Source organism: Emydura macquarii, unplaced genomic scaffold (assembly GCF_026122565.2).
Source record: "Emydura macquarii macquarii isolate MOO-44397 ecotype Brisbane River unplaced genomic scaffold, CSIRO-AGI_Emac_v2 contig_3305, whole genome shotgun sequence".
In the NCBI taxonomy this organism is placed as follows: Eukaryota; Metazoa; Chordata; order Testudines; family Chelidae; genus Emydura; species Emydura macquarii.
Window position 1 is genome coordinate 6,065,624 of NW_027133442.1, and position 23,119 is coordinate 6,088,742.

Genomic DNA, 23,119 nt, shown 5'->3' on the forward strand with positions numbered 1-23,119 from the left:
ATATTCAGGGGCTGGAGAAAATGCCATACAGTGAGAAACATAAAGAGCTCAATTTGTTAACCTCAGATCTTTTTGATAAGATGTCTTCATTGCAGAGTTATCCCAGGCTCTTATGCAGGTGTTGCCCTGCCCCATCTCCCCTTCACACATGCACAGTCTTTTCATCTCACCTGAGGTAAGTGGTGATTTCCACCTGAGCTGGCTGGCCTGGGTGGGGGGAAAAGGTAGGAGCTCAGCTTTCATTTGGGCTGGGAATCTGCCCATTTTGCAATGAGGATATAGGTTAAGTCATTTGAGTGCTGATAGTCCTCCAATGCTTTCCCACAATTCCTCCCTTGTGCCTAGAAGTGCAGGCATGTTCTCCCACAATTCACTGGGGAAAAAACCAGTGACTGAACTTACTGCAGAACAAAGAGCCAGGATGTGCAAGCACCAGCCCCCAGAAGTCCTACTGACACACATGCATGAGTGCAGCACCAGTGAGGACACGATAACTTGGAGTATGGTGGTATGTACAAGAGGTAGGCTGACTCAGCGGCCAATCTCTGAGTGAACTGAGTAGTCTGAGAGGTGACTTGGTTACAGGGTGTAAGTAAAGCATCTTCACAGGGAGAAAATATCAGATACTAAAGGACCTTTTACTGTAGCAGAGAGAGGCATAACAAGAACAAATGGCTGGAAGCTGAAGCTACACAAATTTCCTAACAACTTAATTTCCTTCTTTGATAGTGTTAGTAGTCTGGGTCGTGTCGTTTCCCCCCCCCCCCCCCCCCCCCCCAATCCACTAAGATACCAACCCTGTCAAAGAAAGAAATTGGGTTGGTTTGGCATGATTTGTTCTTGACAGGGTAAGATCAAAAGCTTATTTATTTTACCAACAGAAAGTGGTCCAGTAAAAGTCTCACCTACCTTGTCTCTCTAGTGTAGGGTACGCTGACATTTAAACAGTTTCATAGGCTTCAAAGCAATTTCAATCCCATATCCAGGGTTTGAGCCAAAATCATTTTAAAGCATGGGAATCTATTGATTTCAGTTGGCTTTGAATCAGACCCCCATTAAAATTAATGGGGCCTTTCACATTCCTTTCACTACAATTGTTTGTGTATCTAGCTCTCAACATTAGTCTGCTGATTCATTTTGAAGATTATTTTCACACCCAGAGACAAGCTCAATTTAAAATAATCAAACACTTAAATTCTACATTAAATGAAAGAGCCAGAAAGAAGTCTTTATATAGGCTTCCATTATCCTTGTACCTTAAAATATGTACTTGACATAATTTTAGATCAGTTCCTAATTACTCTTCCTCAGTACATTCCCACCTGAGAAGGTACTCTGTTATAAGCCTTTTTTTTACGGATGTTTTTATGATCAGAAATATCCTTTGCTTATCAGTCCCAAAATTATTCTTTTTGGAAAGTTTAGATTAAACTTCTGTTGGCTTGTTTAGAGCTATGGAACATGTAATAAGGGTGTTTTTCACTATTCAAGACCCTGATCCAACATATATTTGCTTATGTTTAACTCAGTGGGTGATTGTAGCAGATTGTGCAGGACTCAACAAACATCCACGTGCTGAAATGCCCTAGTTCAAGCCATGCAATAAGATGCCCAGAATTTCGTCAGCCAGGTGAAAAGTTCTCATTTAGGACTGAGGCCCCTGCTGTGCTGTTGGATCTGAACTGGCCTCAGCTCACTCAAGACCCATCCTATGAGCAGAGTCTGTTTGGACAACCCTGCACTAGTAGGAAGAAGTGGAGTGCAGAACATGGCTGGAAAATTGTCTGAGCTCTGCCTCAGCCTGGAAAGGTTTAGGCACCTGCCTAACTTTAAAGGGTTGTGCTGAAGGCCACTCATCCAGCTCTACTGGATGGAGCCCATCCCTTGCTCCCCCATGTCCCCACTGGAGATGTACTGGCGCCCTGCCCCCATGCTCCCCCATACCCCTGGGGAGCTCTTCTGGAAGCCCGCTCCCTAGCCCCCTATACCTCTACTAGGGCCCAGCCCCCCATGACTTAGGGGAGCTCTGCTGGGCCCATGGCTGTCCGGGCCCGGCCCTTTGCTGAGGGGTCGGCGCTGCACGGGTGGCTCGCGCCGCGTCGCGGCTGGAAGTCCTTAGTCCTCCCTTCTGTGGCGGGCGCTCACGTGCCACCGGCCGCCCGCAGCGGGCTAAGCATCTTTATTCTTTGACCCACTGTGTTACTATGGATACTGGGGCGGGGGGGGGTGGAGGGGACTGGTTCTTTTTCCCGCCTTCCCAGCGCGCGGCGGCGGCCGAGGGAGCGGTGCGCATGCGTGAGGGCCGCTTACTCTATATAAGAGGCTCGCGACGGGTGCGCGGCTGCGCGCGGAGAGAGAGGGGCAGGCTGACGGTTGGAGGGCGCGAGAAGCATGTCTCGCTACGGCCGCTATGGAGGCGGTAGGGGTCGGGTTCGGGCCCGGGCCAAGCGGGGCGACAGGCGTTGGGGATGGGGCGCAGCCGCCGCCGCTGCTCCTGTCCGATCCCCAAGGGGCAGAGCCTGGGTTGCGGCCCGCGTGCGGCTCGCCGTGGGGGAGGAGGCCGGCGCCGCCGCCGCCGCCATTTTGCGCACGTTGGGCGCTCGCCGCGCGGCTGGGCGAGGAAAGGGGCTCCCGCGGGTGGGGGCGGCCAAGATGGCGGTGGCGCCTCGGCAGTAAATGTCCTCGGCCGGCGGGCGCGGACTGGGAAGGCCCGGTGCGCGCCGGGCCCGCGGAGGGCAGCTGCTTCCTCTGCGCGCTCGTGGGCAGGCCAGGCCGCTGCCGGCGGGGAGCGGGCCGGGGCGCGGCGTGGGCTCCGCCGGGCAGACACTGCGCGGCCCGGGGCGGCTGCGCGCTCCTCAGCGACCGTGACTTGGTTTTGCAGAGACCAAGGTGTACGTGGGGAACCTGGGCACTGGGGCCGGCAAGGGCGAGCTGGAGCGAGCCTTCAGCTACTACGGCCCCCTGCGCACCGTGTGGATCGCGAGGAACCCCCCGGGCTTCGCCTTCGTGGAGTTCGAGGACCCGAGAGACGCGGAGGACGCGGTGCTTGGATTAGATGGAAAGTACGTGGCGGCCCGGGGCGAGCTGCTGGCGGGGACGCGGCGCCCCGGCCAGGGGCGGCAGCGACGCTGCGTTTCTGTTCCGAGCCGGCCGAGGGGGAGCTTCCCGATTCACTGCTAACTCTTGCATCTCTGTTGACTCGCAGGGTGCTGTGTGGCTCCCGGGTGAGAGTGGAGCTGTCAACAGGCATGCCCCGTCGCTCCCGCTATGATAGGCCTCCAGCGCGGCGACCATTTGATCCTAATGACCGATGTTATGAATGTGGCGATAAAGGTCATTATGCTTATGACTGTCATCGCTATAGTCGCCGAAGGAGGAGCAGGTACGTGTGTGTAATGAGCGATTGGTTCTCTTCACTGGGTACAGGTGTGGTCATGTTAGCCAAGAAGAAAATGTTATGTCAGTTTAATTTAATGTTAATGCTATATTCGTACAGGTGTTAATTACAATTTGTTGATATTTCATATTAAATGTTAATATATTAACAATCAACCTGGTCAAAACCTTTCAGGTTTCTTCGTTTGAGTCAGTCGCCTTGATTCAGAATGTCACAAGCCTTAAGGTTTCATGCTGAGGCGCCTTGCAAAATCCGACAATTAAGATCCTCCTAGACCTTGAGGTGATCAGCATAAGAGGCCAGATCCCCTCGAGCCATCTACACCTAGCTTCACCTTATTCTTTAAAGGGCAGAAAATTTGAGACGGTGATCGCCGTAACAGTAAATTTGGCTTTCAATTGGGGCCCCCCCCCTCCGGTTTAGAAAGAGGAACACCAGATTGACCACATTCCCACCTAGAAAAATCTTCTTGCGTCAATCAAGCCTCACCCTGGCTCATTTGGCTGTCAGTTTGATCGTCGTTAGATTGAAGAGAACACCTAGATGCAGCGATCGGCTATAGATACTTCTAGATCGTCTAGATCTGCTAGACCTTGGGCCAAAGAGGGTCGACCTGCAAACTTGCAAGGTTTATTTTAAATACACATTACAGTGTTTTATATTATAATGTAATTCTAAAATGTAATTCAGCTTAACATCTTTTCTAGGTAGTAAAAATACTCAAAACAAATAGGCCCTGAGTTTTTTTCCAACTGACAGACACTAATTTTTAGTTGTCTGAGATTTTAACTTCAGCAGAGGCACTTGAGCAGTAATTGCAAAAGCTGTTTCCTAATACTTGTTTTTTCTAACCTAACATTAGGTCACGATCTAGATCTCATTCAAGGTCCAGAGGAAGAAGGTATTCTCGGTCACGCAGCCGAAGCCGTGGTAGGAGGTGAGTTTCAGGCTGTCTTGTGCTTCCCTTTTCTAAGGGAATTCAAACGTTTTATTCACTTTTTTTAAAAACAAGCAAAGCACTGTATAAAATTTTCAACCATTTCACTGCAGATCCCGGTCAGCTTCCCTTCGCAGATCGAGGTCAGTGTCACCTCGTAGATCTAGATCGGCCTCACCCCGTAGATCCCGCTCGCGTTCTTTAAAAAGATCAAGGTAATTGTTATGCATAATGATTATCAGCCAACATTTTTCTTACGGTGGTGGGTTCAGAATATTTGAAGGGCATGGTGGAAAGTAGTGTGAAACTCATTCTTTACATGTTATTTGGGGAGTAGAATCTCTGAAAAAGGTTTGAGCTTTCAAGAGCAAACATTAACTTGGGGGGAAACTTCCCTCTTAAACTAAAGTCAATATTCTAGAACAGTTCTCTTGAATTTTTGGTATTGCAGTTAGCTAGTCTTAGGTCTAGCCTACACTTACAAGTTTTGCCAGCCTGGCTATGTCCTTAAGGAGTGTGAAGAAAATTACGACCCTAAACAATGTAAGTATTATGGCCAAAGCCCTAGAGCAGTTATGTAAATAAAAATTCCTTTACATAGGATAACATAATATAAGCTTATCAATGACCTCAGACTTCCCAAGTTTCAGTATTTGATTTCTGATTTTTTTTTTTGGAAAATAGTCTCTCTCTAAAGCTGGCAAACAGGATAACAAAATTGCTGCTGCAGGATTGACTGCTTGATGAAGTATTTTTACCTAGACAGCAAATACTGTGCATTTGCCTTTTGTTACGGCATTGCTTTATTAATACAAAAATTAATTCTTATTGTGGAGTTGAATTGGCTTTCATTAGTTTCCTTTTTCAAACTTTAGGTCTAGATCAAGATCCAGATCCAGATCTGCTTTATGGCCACGAAGCAGGTAAAATGTTTGCCTTGTTTATTAAAGCCACTTAATAGTAGCTGCAGGTTGAACTTCAGTCAGGTGCATTAGTTCTTTTGGCCATAGAAAGGTGCATGCCAAGCAAAACTCGTTCATATATCCGAGGTTTGCCTGTGGTTCACCATCATGCATGAAAACCCTACAGTGTCCTCTAAAAATGAAGGTGGTGCCAGGAAATATCTTTATAAATTAAATAATCTTGTGTATCAAGAGATTCTATTAAGGATATAAAATTTTTTTTTTAAAGGATAATCATTTAAACAATTAATATTATATCGGCTAACCATTTAACCAGTATAATTTTGTATCTCCCACCCCACACACACCTCACCTCCCATCAGCCCCCAGGTAGTGCCCCCAGTCTGGCTCCAAAGGGGAACCCTTTTCTTGGACCATGATCCCCGGTGTTCTGCACGGGGCACTCCACTGCACCAGGGCCTCGGCCTCCCTGGGTGGCAGCAGCAAAGCGGCCACCTCTGCCATTGCCCAGTGCCGTCACCATGGAGGCTGAGAGCCTGCACTGCTGGTTAACCAATAAGTATTAGTCTTAACGGTAAGACTAATATTTATCGTTTAACCATTTAGGATTTTACATTCCTAGATCCCATGCAAAAATTTGAGCAACACTGAGTCTGAGGAATGCTGTGAATTTCTCAGTCCATGACTTCTGGTAATTGAGAGCTCAAAGGATTAATGCAAGAATTATTTGAATTGCTGAAGTACTAGTGTCACATGGCTGTGTGTTGGGAAGAACTCAAGTTCTTGGTTGAGAAGGAATACTATTTGGAAGTAATATGCAGTGGTTGAAAGACTTGATGTGTTTTCCTGACTGAACTCAGTGTAATAGTCCTTTAATCTATTCAAGATTAAGGAAAACACCAATCATCTTGAACAGAATTTACAAAAAGCTGGAAATAGCCTAGGAAAGGCTTGGATGTTGGAATTCCAAAATACTTTTATGTTGAGGAAATGGTCTAGAAAATACTGTTATTTCATGGGTTGTTAGTAACATTGAAGTGCATCAATCTTGTTTTGGGAATCATTTCAGCACTGTTAAGTTCCTCCAGTTGGAAGATAAATCACAACTTCAGCAGTCATCTGTAACCAAGGCTGAAGATTGTGTAGTTAAGTTTTAAAAACATTGCATTGAAGATGATTGAGTTGCAGAAGAGTATTGTTTGAAAAGCCAAGGTTGGCTCTTGGATGGAAGACATTACACCACCCTAACAAAATCTTGGAAGTTTGGAAAACAGCTGCTTCATTTTGTAGAAAGAGGAGTCCGCTTTGATAGTTCATTGTACTCATGTGGATTATCTCATATTTCAAGTATAGCTGGAATAGATTGGTAATGAATGCATCATGTGTGGCACTGAATTAAAAGGCTAAATTCTGAAACTCCACAGCTAAGCACCATAAACTGGACTTCAGTACTCTGCCATTTTTTTGGCACATGGTATGAATTTCACTATCACTGGACTGGGTAATTTCACTGTATGTGCATGTCACTGGCTGCCTTGCTGAACTATATTTCTCTCCAGTTGTACGTCTTAGTCCCATTGCAGATTTAAATCAGGCTCCCCTGCTAAAAGATGAGCATGTAATGCTGAAACTTGCATTAAATATTTTAGTACTACTTTGTTGCTTGCAAAGCTTTTAATTTCAACTAGTATTTTAATTTGTTTTTAAAAGATTTTATGAGAGTAAGATTGACTGGCTGGTTCAAATTGTTACTTGAAAGATCATAGTTATTTAGTGAGTTCTGTCACTTGAAAATGTAACTGGATGTAAAATGTCTTTGCAGGCCGTCTGGGGAATGTTCCTCCCCCAACTCTTATATTTTGACTCTTGAGTAGATACCATCAGAGTACTGATTTTTCTGTTGCTGCATCTTATTCCACTCTAGCATTTCTGCATCACAGGATTATTGTGATCTTTTAACATGGCTCTTAAATCACCTAGAATGATTTTCTGCAGAATGCTCCCTTTTCCAAGGTCTTCAACTCAATTGGTTACAGCATTTCCAGCAACTTTGTTTTAGGGTCTCCCGGACTGATGGTTACTGCTCAGAATGAGCCTTTATGTCCAAATCTTGCCTTATCTCAATTCAACAGTAGTATGGATCATCATCATCATCATCACAGCAAATCCAAAAGGGGCATGGCCTCCTCGCAAACTACCCAGTTTGATTTTGGCAAGGTGCTTTAAGGTCTCATTACATATTCAGTTTGTCCATCACTGGCAATCTTGAAGCACCACCAAAGCTTTTGGTGCCCACCTGATCTCTGTCTGTGTACTGACCTTCCTTAGTACACGTGCTTCAGAATTCATTGGCCTTCCAGTCTTGTATCAATGCCACGAAAGCCAGTGAAAGTGGAACAGTGCTGATAGAGGTAGTTGCTGGGTTCAGCTTTGAATATCCTGATTTCTGATCTTGTCATACCACTTGATATGAAGCAGATGACAGAGGCAATGAGAATTATAAATGTCAATTTGCTGTACTTTAGCCTTCCTTACTGCCGGCGTTTAACTTTGGTACAACTGTAGTTCTATAGCTCTGCAACGTAAATCACAATATCCTCACTGAGGCCACTGAAGGGCCTGAAACACGGCAGCAGCTGCATCTGTCGAGCACCTTCCAGCAGTGTTTATGATGCTGCCCAAATATTTGACAGCTGCCACCTGCTTGATGTCCAGACAGGTTACTTTTGAGCTGTTTGTGACCTGGAGCTGGAGACTATTTGATGCCCTAGGTAGGGGCTTTTATCCTGATTAATATCTAGACCAATGCACGCTTCTGCTTGCCCAGCCATATTGACCATCAGTGACAGTGATTCACCAAATTGAACCAACAAGACTGTGTCACTGGCATATTCAAAATCTTGAAGCAGAATGGTATTTAGCTCAACATCATTGACAGTTGCCTCCTCACCTTTATCCATCAGTGCTGATATTGAACAGTGATGGTGACAGAACTCACCCTTGCCAAATGCCTATGGAGATAGGAAACCATGCAGTGTATCTGCCATAATAGGAGGGATGGTGCGGGTTAATTTGATGCCTATACAGATACTTTTAAAAGATTTTTGCGTACATTCAGTGATGGGTATTTAAAATGCTGACTAAGGCTTTTTTGGAGCTTTTTCACTCATTTTAAAGTATGGAAGGAATTGTTTTCATGTCATTTTATTTTTTTCTCACTTAAGTATTATTTCTGTTTTGCAGCCGATCAAAGTCCAGATCACCATCTCCAAAGAGAAGGTAGGTTGATTTTTGTGAGTAAAGACTGCTGGATGTAGATTTAATGTTGTTGTGTCCTCAGTGCTCTACTGAAAAACTTGTTTTTTGTCAACACCGTCAATTACCATAACTTTTCCCTGTACTTTGCCTCTGATTTAATTGTAAGGTGCATTTTGTATGGACAGGGCTGCCTTAATGCATGGGACAGTGATTACTAAATGAGGCCCATAATGGTAAAGCAGAAGCGTGTGAATGGTGTAATATGAGGTCCTGCCTTTGGCTGTTGCTGTATTATTTCCATCCTCGGTAAACGCTTCATTCACTTGAGATTATGCAAGTGGATGAGCTAAAGCACAAAATAAATTTGAAGCACAGAGGGAATCAATTTTAAACAGTCCATTTAAAAACTCCAGTGATCATAATGAGAGAACTTCTGCTCTAGAAGGTGCAGTGGGCTACTTCTGGCTTACAATTAAATCCTTTTCAGAAGGACTTGAACCTATTTTCTTAAAGGGTGTTAGGTATGGCCAGAGTCAAAAATCTGAATGAGCATAGTAAGGATAATAGAAAATGTTAAATGGCTCAAAGTAAAACTGGAAATGGATCAGTTTGTTTTGCTTAAAACATTTAAAGTCTTGTAACAAACACCCATCTGGTTGAATGGAGTCGTACTGCTGTCATCCTTGCTGCTGGCTCTGTCTTGACTAACAGCTGTACAGTCTGCTCTTGCTCCATGGTAATAGCAAGATAAAATTCTTTGGTTCCCTTTTGTAACCCAGAACTTGTTAAAATATATAAAGTTCTATGTAATTGGGGAAGACAAGACTAATGATTATTTTAGTTTGATTCATTGATGATTATTTTCCATTAACTCAGGATAAGTATGCTCTTCTGACACTTGGAGACAACTTTTGCGAGTTTGAATAATGTCTCCAGAGGGAAGGAGTACATGGGAGCTGAAGTAGCTTGTGCCTTGCCACACTTAAGATCCTTGCTTGTAGCCTCCTTTTCATCCTCACTGTGGTCTCTTCCTCTTATGTGCTCATGTGCTTCAGGGAAAGGCTTTCATATCTTCAAGATGAATCTTTATTTAAAGTTTACTAATGATTCTATAACCAAGTTAAGATTTCACATAACCTTTGAGGATGTCCTCTAACAGTTTACGTACGCAAGATATGTTTTAAAAGTAAAACTCACTCTCTAATTTCATCAGTGCTGGTTACTCGGTTATCACAGAAAAGACTTGGTTTTTCTTGTGGTATTGCTGTATCTGCATTTCCAAGTCAACACTAGAGTTACACCAACTAACTTCTATTTTCCTTTCACTTTCAGTCGTTCACCATCAGGAAGCCCTCGAAGGAGGAGTGCAAGTCCTGTAAGAATGGACTGAAATTACAAAGTTAACCTTTTAGGAAGAAAGTTATTTTGTTTACGTTATTATAAGGGATTTTGTGATGTCTGATGTAAATGGTAAGGGCTTAGTCCTAGAAGGGTATTTCAACCAAATAACAATTGGCATGGATCGGGATCTTCTAAATTCTGTGAAGTCACATTAGTAGATTAGTGCACAACTTTTTTTGTTGTATGCATTAAAATCCTGTGATCTGAAAATGTGGGACTTTTTTATTGACACAGAAATAAAATGTGTATTTCTAACTAAAAACCTCCTTGTGGTAGCCCTAATGCTTCTGTTAATGCTTCAGTAACTTTAAAGCAAGTTATGTATGTCATTGAAGTTGATGTTATGCAGGTTGTCAAACTTTAAAAATGGCTATCAAAGTGGTCATGCTCTTCTCCGTTTATTTTGAATTCTATAGTGAAGTGTATCTTTAATTTCTGCTTTCGTTTTGAGATACGGATGAGATGGTGCAACTTAAAGGTAATCTGCAAAATGTTATTACAAAAGGTGCTTGTGCCTTTTTTGATAGTTTTTTTTTTAATTTCTGAAAGTGATTGGAAAGGAAGTATGACTTTTATTCTACTGGTTTTTTAACTTAAAATGATCAGGAATGTAAAATCTAGTCTTGCCTCACTGGTGCACCTATACAGCCAGGGATCAGATGTTTTGAATTCTTGAGGGTGTTGAATGGAGTTTTTACTTATAAACATCCATTTAACTTCATTTTAAAATTTTAAACACTCTAGTTAAAAGTTAACAGCTCAGTTGCCACTATCTTTTAACAGGAAGCAGAAAAGAACACAAGCACAAGTTCTCTCTTTCAGGTTACCTTTAAATGGTGCATGTTGAGGGAGAAAAAATATGGCTGCGTTACGGCTTTCTCTTCAGCAATCAACTATGTCAGATTAGTCAAACTGGGAAAAACATGGACTGAACTGAGTGAATTTATGTGGTCAGGATCTGTTCTGCAACATATGTTGCAATCATAAAGCAGCCTATATGCTAATGGGCAAAAGCTTTTTCGGTACTGGTAAGCTGATTCCTGTAGTATACAGCAAATACATAATTGAAGAGTTTAAAATAAATTATCAAACTCTGAAGCCTATTTTGTGGTCGTTAAGAAGTTATACGGAGCTTTGACATTCATGTTGAAACCGAGCGTTGTGGTCCTTTGGTAAGGATGTTAGACTGCCAGGAACCTTTTTGAGAAATAAAAACCCTGCAGCTCTTTAATGTTCTGGGCTATTTTGTTGTAGTTGAATTCCCATTTCAACATTCAAGGAGAACTCTTTAGAGCACCTACACAGGCACTGAGTTCGAACAGACTTATTTGGGCTTCCAATGAAATGGCTAATGGTAGATTATGCTTGTAAAATTATAAAACTTAATGTAGTACCTTAAATAGAAAATTACATGGGCCAAAAGACACATACTGGGTAATCCCCAAGTTTCAGGTCAGACTTTTTGTCTACTGTTAGACTTCAGTCATGCCTGTGACACTTAGAACAACTAAGTAGTCAAAACACTGCACAGGTCGGTCACTAGTTTTGTTCACACATGAAGATGCTTGAATACTAGCTGTTGGAATGGTCTATTTTGGTAAAGTTCTCTTATTTTGACAGTTTTCATGGTCACCTGCCAGCCTTATTTCTTAAGTCTATTAGCCACTTCCCTAGGGTTATGCCTAGACTTGATTTTTGTGGTGACTAGTTCCCAAACACACGGTGCATTGTGGTGTAGCAACAGGAGCATCAGCTTCCACTAAGTGCTCTGTAATTGACATTTTGCTAATCCTTAAAAACAAGACTGCAAAATGGGGAACGAGATAAGGAAATGATTTAGCAAATATAGCCAGAAGCCATTGCTTACAGGCATCTTTATTCATTGTACAGAGGAATCTGGGCACCAATGAGAAGCTGGAAGAGACGTCAGTCTAGAGCAGTTGCAGCATGGCAGTATAAGGACTTGTGTGCCTTAGTTGCCCTGGCTTAACAGGAGGTGTGAATTTACTATGTGGATGCTCTTGATTTTGTTAGTGTAAATTGGTTGGGAACAGGTTTGAACTAAACTAACAAATCCTTAAACTGAAACAAGCATCAGTGCAGGACTTTGCTGCACTAGTTTAAATTCATACTTTTAGATTAAGCTATTGCAACTTTCTCATGTAGACCAAGCCCAAGTGGAAACTAAATACCTGTGAAGACCACAGGCCTGGAGCTGGGAGGAGAATAACCTTGAGAGAGAAGTAAATGCACAGCAATGAAGAAAGAAAGATTGCACCGGGGAAGCACTTGCAGTGGAAAAGAACCAGACTAACAAATTTAGCAAGGGAAGTGTGGGCTGAGAGGAATATACCATATGTGAAAGAATTGAAATGAGGACGGAAAGGCAAATTCCTCTGTCTTTGAAAAGGGCAATACATGCATTGTAGTTTGTATTAAATGCACTAAAAAGAAATGTACGGGCATTTGCTGTGAAGGCTCCTTGACTGAATCTTGCTTTCAGCCCCACCTCCCTTGCTCTGCCAGAGTACAACTTTGCAGGTGTGGATCTGGGCAGTGGACTCACACAATTGGATCGCTACCAGGAAGCCAAGTGTCAGAACTGGTTCATGGACATCATGGACTGGGTAGTAGGAGAGAGGGTAGAGTACCCTTATGGAACTGCCTTTTAGTCTTATTTCATCATCTTCCCATGGTTGATGTGCTGTAATCGCTGACTCTGAAAAAAGCTGATGACAATTACCAGCATTTTTTTCTTTGAATTTTTCAGATGCTCTATGAAACATCAGAGAGAAGTAGAGGTTTGTTGCTCCACTGGCATTTCCTAACAGTGCCCCCTGCCCACCAGTGTTGTGCAGTTTTTCTATGCTCAGCGATGAGTGCCTTGTGGCTCGTGGGGATGAAATGCTGTGGTATTGTATCTGTATCATTTATCAAGTGCTTTGGTACCCCTAATTGGACCAGGCTAAATAGAGTATCTTTAGTGGGACATCTCCCAAGAAACTCACTTAATCAAATAATGGTAATGACTCTAGCTAACTGGTGACTGCTAATGCTCAGGTCTCCTAAAGGTGGCCTGGAAAGGGGAAAACGTGGCTTGTGCCCTCTTCCCCTGATGTAGGGGGGAAAAGCCCCAAAGATTTTTTTTTTTCCCACTCCCCCAACCTCCAGACAGCTTGTTTAATCTTAGACATGTCAAGTACTTTCTTCACTGCCTTTGTCGGCCTCATTAAATCGGAGCTGGGAAAGGAGTACTCTGCCACTAACTGAAAGGCCAGGGACTTTGATCAGTCACAGATCTCTTCCCTCATTCGTTTGTCAGGTTTGAGTTAAATAGATAACAATAACAAAAAACCTTTTCTATTGCAATCACTCAAACTTCACTCTGTGGTCTGTGCTGTCTTTCTGTATTCACTTCAGCAAATGGCTTTGCTCAGAGTTCATCTTATTCTGAAGGGTTCATCTAAAATCATCACAAAAGGAAAGGTAGCACACAGCCGCCTTGCAAGCTAGCCTTTGTAAGAGGGCCATGTTCACCTCACTTATGCACCTGGAGTTCTTAGTGATATTTTATTGCGATGGCATCTGTTTAAAAGTATTGAGTAAATTTGAGGGCAAGGAACATTCCCGGCTGGTGTGTGTTACTCATTCCCTGCTGTAGAGACCATGCTCACCTGTATGGTGTAATCCTGATGTCCATCTGCAGTCACTCATGCACTTTAGTAATGCTTTGCCACCGCTGCTGATTGGTGGTTCACCCATTACAAGACAGTGGTGTAACATGCTAAGAGGAATCTACAGTATTAAATAGGATGCGCCAGGAAGTGAGGGGGCTGTCATCAGGACTTCTGGAACAGGTTCTTTGTCCATTGTACAAGAGGAAAGCTTGGGCTGCAAGGAAACAAGTAATGGGGATGGCCTTTACGAAACTTGTGCCACTGAAAGTAGAGAGGACAGCTCACTAGCCTCTCTTGTGGCCACTCTGACTCTTTCAGGTTTTCCCTGGGTGCTTCCTACTTTTTGCAGAATGTAGTTTTTCTTTTTCTTCTGACAGATCCCTTTGTGATGGGGAGAAAGCACTCTTCACCCTCCTGCCTCTAGGGCTGATTGACTCACTTCTTTAAATACAGGCAGTTTGCACAGTTCCCTAGAGCCCACTTGGATGTGTGCAAGCTTCCATGTCTAACTTGGCCAACACAGCAACTATGACTTGCCTCTCTCCCGGGGAAGCAGCTGTCACTGCCAAATTGTGGCACTTCTGTGCAAAATGCTCCTCAAGCTGCAGCTTAAGTCTACTCCCCTTTTACTTGTGAAGTAGTCACAGGTGGGACCCTTCTGTCAAAAAGAAATGCTTTACCACACATTGCCATGGAGTGTTCTGTTTCACAGTATCACCTACATCACAGGAACACTGAGTCCTCATTGCAAGTCCAGTCCATGACATGAGTAAAATGGGCTTGTCAAACCATTGCTTCTGCTTCCAGCCCCACTTAGCACTAACTTTCATTTTAACAGTCAAACATCTCTAGCATTATTACAGCACCCTGGCAAAAACTCAGTATCTGTACTGTGCCTCAGCTCTATTTTCACCCCTTCCTCATGGGATGTTTTGTGAACACTTCTAAAAAAACAATTTCAAGGTGAGGGAAGAGTAATCTGACAACTGAACTCTTTCATCACAGTACATGTACAACGCCGTAGCACCAGCTTCCCTAGCCTGCTCAAGTATGTTTCTTGCTCAACTTTGTTAAGCTGATGATCAGTAGCATTGAGGGGAAGTTGGTCCAATAAGATATTACCTCACCCATCTTGTCTCCTGATAACCAGGGACTGCCTAGTTACTGCAACACTGCATCCATCCAACTAACAAGAGCAGCTGAACTGTTCAGGAAAGGATCACACCAAGGGGATGGGGTCTGTGCTAAGTACTTAGGCTAAACCATGTTGGACCTTGTATTTTAGCTGTGACAGTGAGTGCCTTTCCCCGAGCTAATGAAGAGCTCTGTCTAGCTCTAGTGCTCATCTCTCACCACCAGAAGTTGGTCCTGTAAAAGTGATCACCTTATGACCCTTCTCTCCTTGCTATTTGGAGGCATTTCTCTAGGGTTAGAGCTGTTTTTCCCCATGATCTCTCCTAAAATCTGGATGTATATCCCCCCCACAACTGATCCCAGGTGGTCAGGGAAGGAGGCCCCCAAAGGTGGTTTGGTAGAGGGGTGCCCCCCAAAGAGGCTGCTATTGGGTTGGGGCATGTGTTAGAGGCCAGGCTGAGGAGCAGAGGGTGGTGGCTCATTGCCTCTGGGCTCTATCTGGCAGCGGGAGGCCCTAGGAAGCCAGGGCTGGCTGCCCTCCGCCTCTGGATGGGCTGCACCCAAGTGTGGAGCTTCTTGCTGCCTGGTGCTGGGAGGGCTTGGATGGTGCCTCTGTGGCATCAGTGCAGGGGCAGGGCTCCAAAGCAGCTGTGGTGGCCTGGATGGCACAGGGTAGCCAGTGGCAGACTAGAGTTCATCTCCATGGTCCCTGTGCAGAGGCAGGGCACAGTGACCTGGCAGGTGCTGACGGCCCAGGAGGAGGGGTGGGAGCTGGTAAAATCTGCACAGGCAAACAGATGGGGGCTGGAAGTAGCCAATGTCAGTGCAGATCAACTGGGTCCTAGGCTGGCCCAGGGACAGCCTGCTCCAGTGTCCTGTGGGTAGCTGTGTTCTCCTTGCCCTGTCCCTCCCGTCCTCCCTTTTCCCCAACCTCCATTTTTAACACCCCCATGGTAGCTGTCTGTGCTGCACTTGTGGCATTCTCCTGTTCCCAGGCTGCTGGGCCAGGCTTAGGGTGGTGGGAAGGCTGGATTCTTTGCTCCCCCTTGTGGTTCATTCACCTTTCTGGGCTGAGAGCTGTCTGTTCCTGCAGCTTCATCCCCATGCTGTGGCTCAGGACCAATGCCCCTCGCTGTAGCAGCTCCCCTTCCCCCTATGGCAGGGCTGGAGGAGTTTTCCTAACTCAGTGCTTTATCTCTGGCGGAGGCAGGGCAGGAGATCTGCTCCTCCGGAGATGCACTGAGATCAGCCCCCGGAACTCCTGGCATCACAGAGGCAGCTCCTGATGCTGCTCCCCTGTTGTGTGAGTGTCTCCATGGTTCAGAGTCTCTGGAACAGAAGCAGAGACCCAGGTCTGCACCTCGGCTGCTGTGTGGCGATGGGAGACCCAAGGGAGAAGTGGGGGGCGGTGTCACTGATGTCAGAGAGGAAACGAAACCAACAAGCGGCTCCAGAAACCAGAGAGAAACCTAGGGCCATTTGGAACAAAGGGGGTCTGTGATGTCAGAACCCTCTGCTGTTGTCAGGGGGTGCGGAAGAAGTGTGGAGGGGGAAGAGGGTGCACAGGGGAAGGTTTGGGGTTGGGGGGAGGGAGAGGGACTGACTGGGTGTGAGGCAGGTTGCAGGAGGGTTTGAAGATGGAATAAGGTCAGATTGGTGACGTCAGTGGGGGATGGGCTTTTCCTAAGGCATGTGGGGTGCATATGGGAATCTGGGTGAGGAGTTTCCCCCGGGAAGGGGTGTACAGGAGGAGGGGTCTTGCACCTCAGCCCCAAGCCTGACCCTCAGCTAATGGAAGTATGTGAAAATTACATACCAGCTCCCCCTACAGTTAAGGGCAAGCCTCATTGACCCCAATGGGTGTTAGGTCAAGTCCTTAAACTCTATGATGTCAGCACCTGTTACTGGCTTTGAAGTTCCTACATCAATATGGTGCCTTATGGCCTAAAGCAGGGTCCCCAAACTACAGCCCGGGGGGCGCATCCAGCCTGGCCCGCTCACTGCAGTGGCGTTATAATTATGTGCGGCCCTTCATAAAATAACGCAGGGGTCGGCAGCCTTTCACAAGTGGCGTGCCAAGTCTTCATTCCCCCTGGCCTTGCCCCTCTCCCATGTGACATGAGACCAGTGCCCTCGCCAGGAGGAACCGCTCCGGCCCACCATAAGAGCAAGACTGAGTGATGAGGCCCTGGCAGCTGAAAGTTTGGGGACCCCTGGCCTAAAGTCTCCCCCTTAGCTATCTATACATCACCTGCATTGATGTACAGTAAGTCTGTAATGTTTCTGAAGGGGCTGGGAGAGGCTACCAGGTAATTCATGTCCAGTTTGATTCATTCCCCTCAGCCCTTCCAGACCAGAATCATGCTCTCAACCTCCCAGGTAACCCTTCCAACACCTCACAGAGGAGACAAATGCTAAACAGAAAGCATATTTTAATGAGCACAGTGATATGCAACCTACATGAAAAGCAAAGGCCAAAAAAAGAGACACTATCAGTTTAAGTCTTCTGTCTGAAATTGTTTCCCACTCCATGACAGTAACTAGGGTTATTCAAGAAATATTCCAGCCTGGACCCAAGGAAAATTTTTTCAGAACTGGTTCATTCCTACAAAAAGCTCTGGTTGGTGATGAATTGCCATTTTTCAAGGAAAAACTGTTTTGCTGGAAAATGGCTGACTAGCTTTATTATGCATCTGGCCACACACAGCATGTGGGTCAGTCTCACCCTCTCCCCAGCTTGTGGGGTCTGTCAGACACTAACCGTGGACAGAAAAATATTGTTTAAAAATAGGAAAGTGCGATTGTACAAGCTGCACAGAGTTGCTAAAGGGTGTTCAAGCAGGTGATGCCCCTGAAACTACTTCACTTTTTTTTAAACTGACTAGATAGCACTTTTAAAGCAATGTCAATTGGCTAACAAATACCTTAGGTTGGAGAAGTCCCAAACTCTTTGTAGTGATGACCAAACTGTTACCCTGTGCTGCTGTGCAGCCCACAGCAGAGAAGAAACACTGACACGTTACACTTGCTACTGTTACAATCACCAATGAAACAGGTTTGATTTCCTTATTACAGAAAGTGCATCAAGGAAGGAGGATCTGTAGAAATTGGCCAGCAAGTTGGTGGTTGTGTGTATGACAGAACATGCTCCAGAACTCCTTGTCAGATTAACTGCTCACATTTCCAGCGTGGTAAAAAATGCTGAAAAACCCAAAAAGGAGACTTTTTCCAAATTGAAGGCACAGTTTGTTTTATTATGTGAAGACAGCCAGTTCTGCGTTTGTATTTGATACTGTTCTTGCCCAGAATCACCAGATTGCACAGTATGAATGGCTGGAGAGTGCAGCAGAACTAGATTTGCCCAGCTACTGAGCCCTTGCCTGTTTTGGGTTGGATTTTTTGAAGCACAGAAGCAAAGTCCTGCATGGCAGCTCATCAAATGATAGCCACTAAGGGCTCCATGTTAAAAATGACTAAGGTCTATAGCACTTACTGTTGGGTGGAGTTGAAGTCAATGGCTGTACGCATGGAAGCATGCATTACACCCATAGTAACTCTTTCAATTTTCAAGCCAGAATTGCTCCCCCACTCACTATTTTGCATACACGTAGGAACAGATCCTCAGCTGCTGTAAACTCTTACAGCTCTGCTGACTTCCATGAAGCTATGACATTTTACCCCAGCTGTGGATGTGCCTCATTGAGTACGTCTTCAGAATGAAGAGCACTCCCTGGACTGTAAGTTATTCCCTCTAAAGCCTTTGCACAGAACAGCATTACGTGAAGGATTCCAAAGAAACAACTCCCTGCTGGGGCGGAAGAGTCTGATTTCCTCCCCTACTTCCTACACAGGTAAGGGTTTAGTCATTCTGTTTTAGTAACAGTCCTGCTCTCTTAGCAGAGGTACCTGGCTATTCTTCTTCAACAGAATTGTTGTACAATTGTCAATCTCAAATTCTCCATGAGCTTTTAAATACTGAACCTAAAGAGAAAAGGAGAAAAGTGTCTCTTTCAGCATCAGCAGATGCACAGGGACAAGAGTGCCAATGTCACCGGCATAGAATGCAATGTGTGTGAGCAAATCATGGTTTACTCTTGTTGCATGTCACCTGGGCTGTGTTTGAGATAATGACACACTCACACCAGCCTAACAACATTTAACACAAAACAGGGAACTGAAATGCAAAACCCAGCAACCTCAACCTTAGTGTGTGTAAATTCTCTGTTCTGCACCCTTTGCTTGATGCCAGCTCCTCCATCACATCATGTATCTTGCAGTGAAAAGAACCAAAAGGCATCACTGGGATAATTAATGCTATTGGGGTTACACTCAGAGCCGGCAACGAGTGTGACAGCCTGACGTTCTGAGTTCCCACCTGGAAACACCTGGTGCCTGATTTTCAGAATTGCTGAGGGTCCATGACCCCAAATGAATCTAGGGGAGCTGCAAGGACTCAGCCCTTCTGGAAATCAGGCACAAAGTGTCTCCAGTGGGGCACCCAATATCACTGGCCACTTTTGAAAATGTTGACCATAATCTTTGTCTGTGAGCTAGTTAAGGGACCTTAGCAGGGGACAGCCAGATTCAGCCACAATCTCACAGTTAGTCCACTATGAGGCATGGCTAGAGGCTGTAGGGACTTTCAAAGCATGAAGAGGGAATACAGATGTGAATTTTCTGGGCACAGGTCCGTGACTCCCTGGGATTTGAACCTGGTTCTCACCATGTTGACAGGACCCCCCTTCGAGCCCATGGCTACATGTCCACTGCTCGTCCTCTCTTGAAAGGTAGCCTTCCTGATGGCCATTACATCGGCTAGGAGGGTCTCCGAGATAAGAGCTTTGACCTCGGAGCCCCCCTACACCGTCTTCTACAAAGATAAGGTTCAACTGAGACCCCACCCGGCTTTCCTGCCTAAGGTGGTGTCTCAGTTTCATTATAACCAGGATATCTTCCTCCCCGTGTTTTTTCCTAAACTGCATGGTTCGGAGGAGGAGCGGAGATGGCACTCCCTGGATGTCAGACGAGCCCTGGCCTACTACATCGAGCAGACCAGGCCGTTCCGGAAATCAACACAGCTGTTTGTGGCAGTGGCGGACCGGATGAAGGGCTCACCTGTCTCCACCCAGTGCATCTCCACCTGGATCACCGCCTGCATCAGGACCTGTTACGAGCGGGCGAAGGTGCCGCTTCCAGGAGCTGTGACAGTGCACTCAACCAGGGCCCAGGCCTCATCTGCAGCCTTCCTGGGAAGAGTGCCCCTGCAGGACATCTGCAGAACAGCAACCTGGTCGTCAGTCCACACCTTCACGTCCCACTACACCATAGTGCAGCAGGCGAGAGAGGATGCAGGCTTCGGCAGAGCCGTGTTGGCGAGGGCGACTTAACGCTGACTCTTACCCACCTCCAAGGTATGGCTATTTAATCACCTATAATGGAATGGATATGAGCAATCACTCGAAGTAGAAAACAGGGTTACTTACCAGTAACTGTTGTTCTTCAAGATGTGTTGCTTATATCCATTCCACACCCACCCTCCGTCCCCACTGTCAGAGTTGGCAGAAAGAAGGGACTGAGGGCACGCGGGGTCGGCAGCACCCTATATACCGCGGCATGAGTGCGCACTCCAGGGGGCTCCTGAGCCGACCCTACGGGGCTTGCTAAGGAAAAAAAGTTCCGGGAATCTGTGCACGGGGCGCGCACACACCTGTATCGGAATGGATATGAGCAACACATCTCGAAGAACAACAGTTACTGGTAAGTAACCCTGTTTTTTGTAAGGACCCCAGAAAGGAAGTGCGGGGGGGGGGGGTGTGGTGTGGTGTGGAACAGCCCCTCCCCTTAGTACTGGCACCACCAATTACGCCCAACTTCTGACATACCCATTTCTGGTCCATCAACTCCTGGTCCCACACTTCACTGTTTACCAGGCATGACCTGCACACAGTTATGTGACTGATATCCTAGGCCACCTTGTGGGGCTAATTCAGTCTCTGCCTTGCGTGGAAGCCCTTGGAGAAAACAGTGAAGCAGGCAGGTGAGCCCCCATGCAGGCTGGGAGGTTGCCAGTGGGCAGGTGGGGCACACATAGACAGACGCTCAGGACCCCGCCCCATGTTGCAGTGACAAGTGTGACAATGTAGTGCACAGAGATTGGTGATCGGGGCAGGGCAGGGTGTCTGCACTGAAGAAGGAGGGGTGTGGGGGAAAATAAGCTTTAAACTTCTAATATACTGGATCCCTCTCTTGGCTGGGTCAATTCTGCCTATAGCCCTGCAGAGGAGTGACTCTTGGACACCAAAATTTGCAGCTGGCTCGGGCCTACGGAGCAAAGCCCCTCCAGCTGACTGAGCGCAGGAGGGCGTGACAGCAGTGTTCTCGGTTTGTCTGACTGGGCGAGAGACCAGCCCCCAGGTATGGCACAGCTGCAAAGCGTGCTCTCCTTCCGCAGGATGCTGGCCCCGGCAGATGGCCTGTAGAACTGTTCTCCCCGACACGCCTGTGCGTAATGGATTAGGCCACCCGGGGGCGGTGCTGCTCCACGCAAAGTTGAGCAGAAATTCGGCTTTTTTCCCTGGCTTTTTCCAGTCGCTTCAACAACTGTGATTCATCCTCCCCTCACAATATTGTAGGTCACTCACCACCCTCCCCCGGCCCCCAGGTGAATGGGGCGGTGGGAACGAGGTAGCATTAACGGCTGTTAGGTCTTGGTGATTTCTTGGAGCGTGTGCCATGGTTTGGCAGTTTTAAGGGGAGATAATCACAGAGAATTCTGCTTATCAATGGACGGACGGACGGCTAAGGACCTGATCCTGCCGCTGAGAAATGGAAGACCTCAGACTGGTGCCAATCTGCAGGGATGCTACCCATGGAGATGCATCTTCTCAGCCTTGTGTGTGCGAGGGCAGAGTGGGGGTGATGGTTTGACTAAATGTTCCAGGTCTGAGGGATCTCTCCGTAGAAGGGGAGTCTGCCTTCAGCCTTGCTGAGGCTGTAGCAGCAGTCCGAGCAGCTCCCCAGGTACTCTGCAGTCTGGAATGGGTGGATTCTGTCCTCTCAGCACCACATAGACAGTATCTGCTAGATCCCAACGAGCCAGGCTTGGAGCAGGGGTCAGGACTTGGCTTATTATAATGAATAATCAGATCTGTGCAGAGAAACCCTGAGTGAGATTGCTCATCTTGTCAGCACACACACCAGGCTTCAGGGCTGGAGAGCTGCACGCTTTCTCGGCAGAAACTCATGCTACAGCACACACTGTTGTTGGCACTAAACCTGTGCAACCGGGCTGGGGTTCTGGTCCAGATATTCCAGCAACTCCATCATGCCCCAAACTAGCAGAATTGCAGGTTTCATTTATATTTAATTATGGGATGTTAAATAAATCCAAGTGGCTCTTGGTTGCAGTTTTGACGGCTCTAAGACAAAAGCACATTTCACCGCACAGTGGTTACAGCTTCATACAGATCCTTTTAATTATCAGTTGCTAGCTTTCCTGACAGGTAGCTAACGAACAATGAGTACCTAGATCTGGACACGGACACCCCATTGCAGTATTTCAAAGTTACATTCAAAACGAACTGACTGTGACAAATACATTTATTTATTGTCACGTCTTCAAATCAGCATGAGAGCACAGCCCTGTGGTGGTATTTGTCATGTGACAAAGAATCAGTCCTTTTCTTTGGTCTCAGGAATGTAACTAGACTGAGAATGGAAACAAAGATTCACCCTACAACTACTCCCTCTGCATTTCCCTAGCACCCCTTCTGCCTGACTGTGCCTACTTCAGATATAAAGAAACAGTTCTCCCATCCTCAGAGTTATTTAATATTGGAAAGCTACAGCAGTTTAGTGACATTGCGTGTCATTGGGAATTGTTTGTTTTGCATCTGCAATAAGCTTCATGCTGTACAATCGATAAAGGGAAAGAACAGAGATGGTCCCACCCCTAAAGACAGCACAGTCAGTGAGAAGCCTATATGCACTTGGCAGTCAATGACAGAGGGGAATCCCTGGTTCTGTCATGTGGCCATAAAGACAGGTGGAGATGCTGCTACAGCTAGCGTCTGAGGTATAGCCAGAACTGATTTTTTTGTCAACTGTGGTTGACATGGGTGGGCACAAGCCTTGTGTCACAAGAGAAACAGAGGCTGATAAAAACGTGGGATGAACTGCTTAAAATCTGATTGGGTGGGTCTGCTTTCAAAGTGGGTGGGCCATGGCCCACCCAGGCCCACTGGTATCTGCTGCAGGGTCTCTGGGCTGTGTAAACCAGGGAAATGATGGTCTGGGGAGAGCACTAAAGGTTCCTTTGCTTCCTGACTCTGCTCTGAACCTTTGCAAAGGACGCTTCAGTCTTGGCAGGCAGCTGCATAAAAGGCCATTCACT

General features: G+C 46.1%; 1 protein-coding gene across 1 annotated transcript; it reads left to right on the forward strand.

Annotated features, from left to right (window-relative positions):
• The first annotated feature begins 2,346 nt into the window (after nt 1–2,346).
• LOC137143166 (serine/arginine-rich splicing factor 7-like) lies at nt 2,347–11,147 on the forward strand. Its single transcript, XM_067532792.1, has 8 exons — nt 2,347–2,419; nt 2,882–3,062; nt 3,206–3,382; nt 4,260–4,334; nt 4,448–4,549; nt 5,210–5,257; nt 8,501–8,536; nt 9,848–11,147. Exons 1-8 carry the CDS (start codon nt 2,392–2,394, stop codon nt 9,903–9,905), a joined length of 705 nt encoding a protein of 234 aa, XP_067388893.1. The 5' UTR covers nt 2,347–2,391; the 3' UTR covers nt 9,906–11,147.
• The last annotated feature ends 11,972 nt before the right edge of the window (nt 11,148–23,119 follow it).

What these genes read in the sequence shown, in the direction of transcription:
- LOC137143166 (XM_067532792.1), top strand. Translation starts at nt 2,392, where the DNA reads ATGTCTCGCTACGGCCGCTATGGAGGCG. An exon ending in GTGCTTGGATTAGATGGAAA is followed by an intron (nt 3,063 to 3,205) that starts GTACGTGGCGGC and finishes GTTGACTCGCAG; the next exon opens with GGTGCTGTGTGGCTCCCGGG. An exon ending in AGTCGCCGAAGGAGGAGCAG is followed by an intron (nt 3,383 to 4,259) that starts GTACGTGTGTGT and finishes ACCTAACATTAG; the next exon opens with GTCACGATCTAGATCTCATT.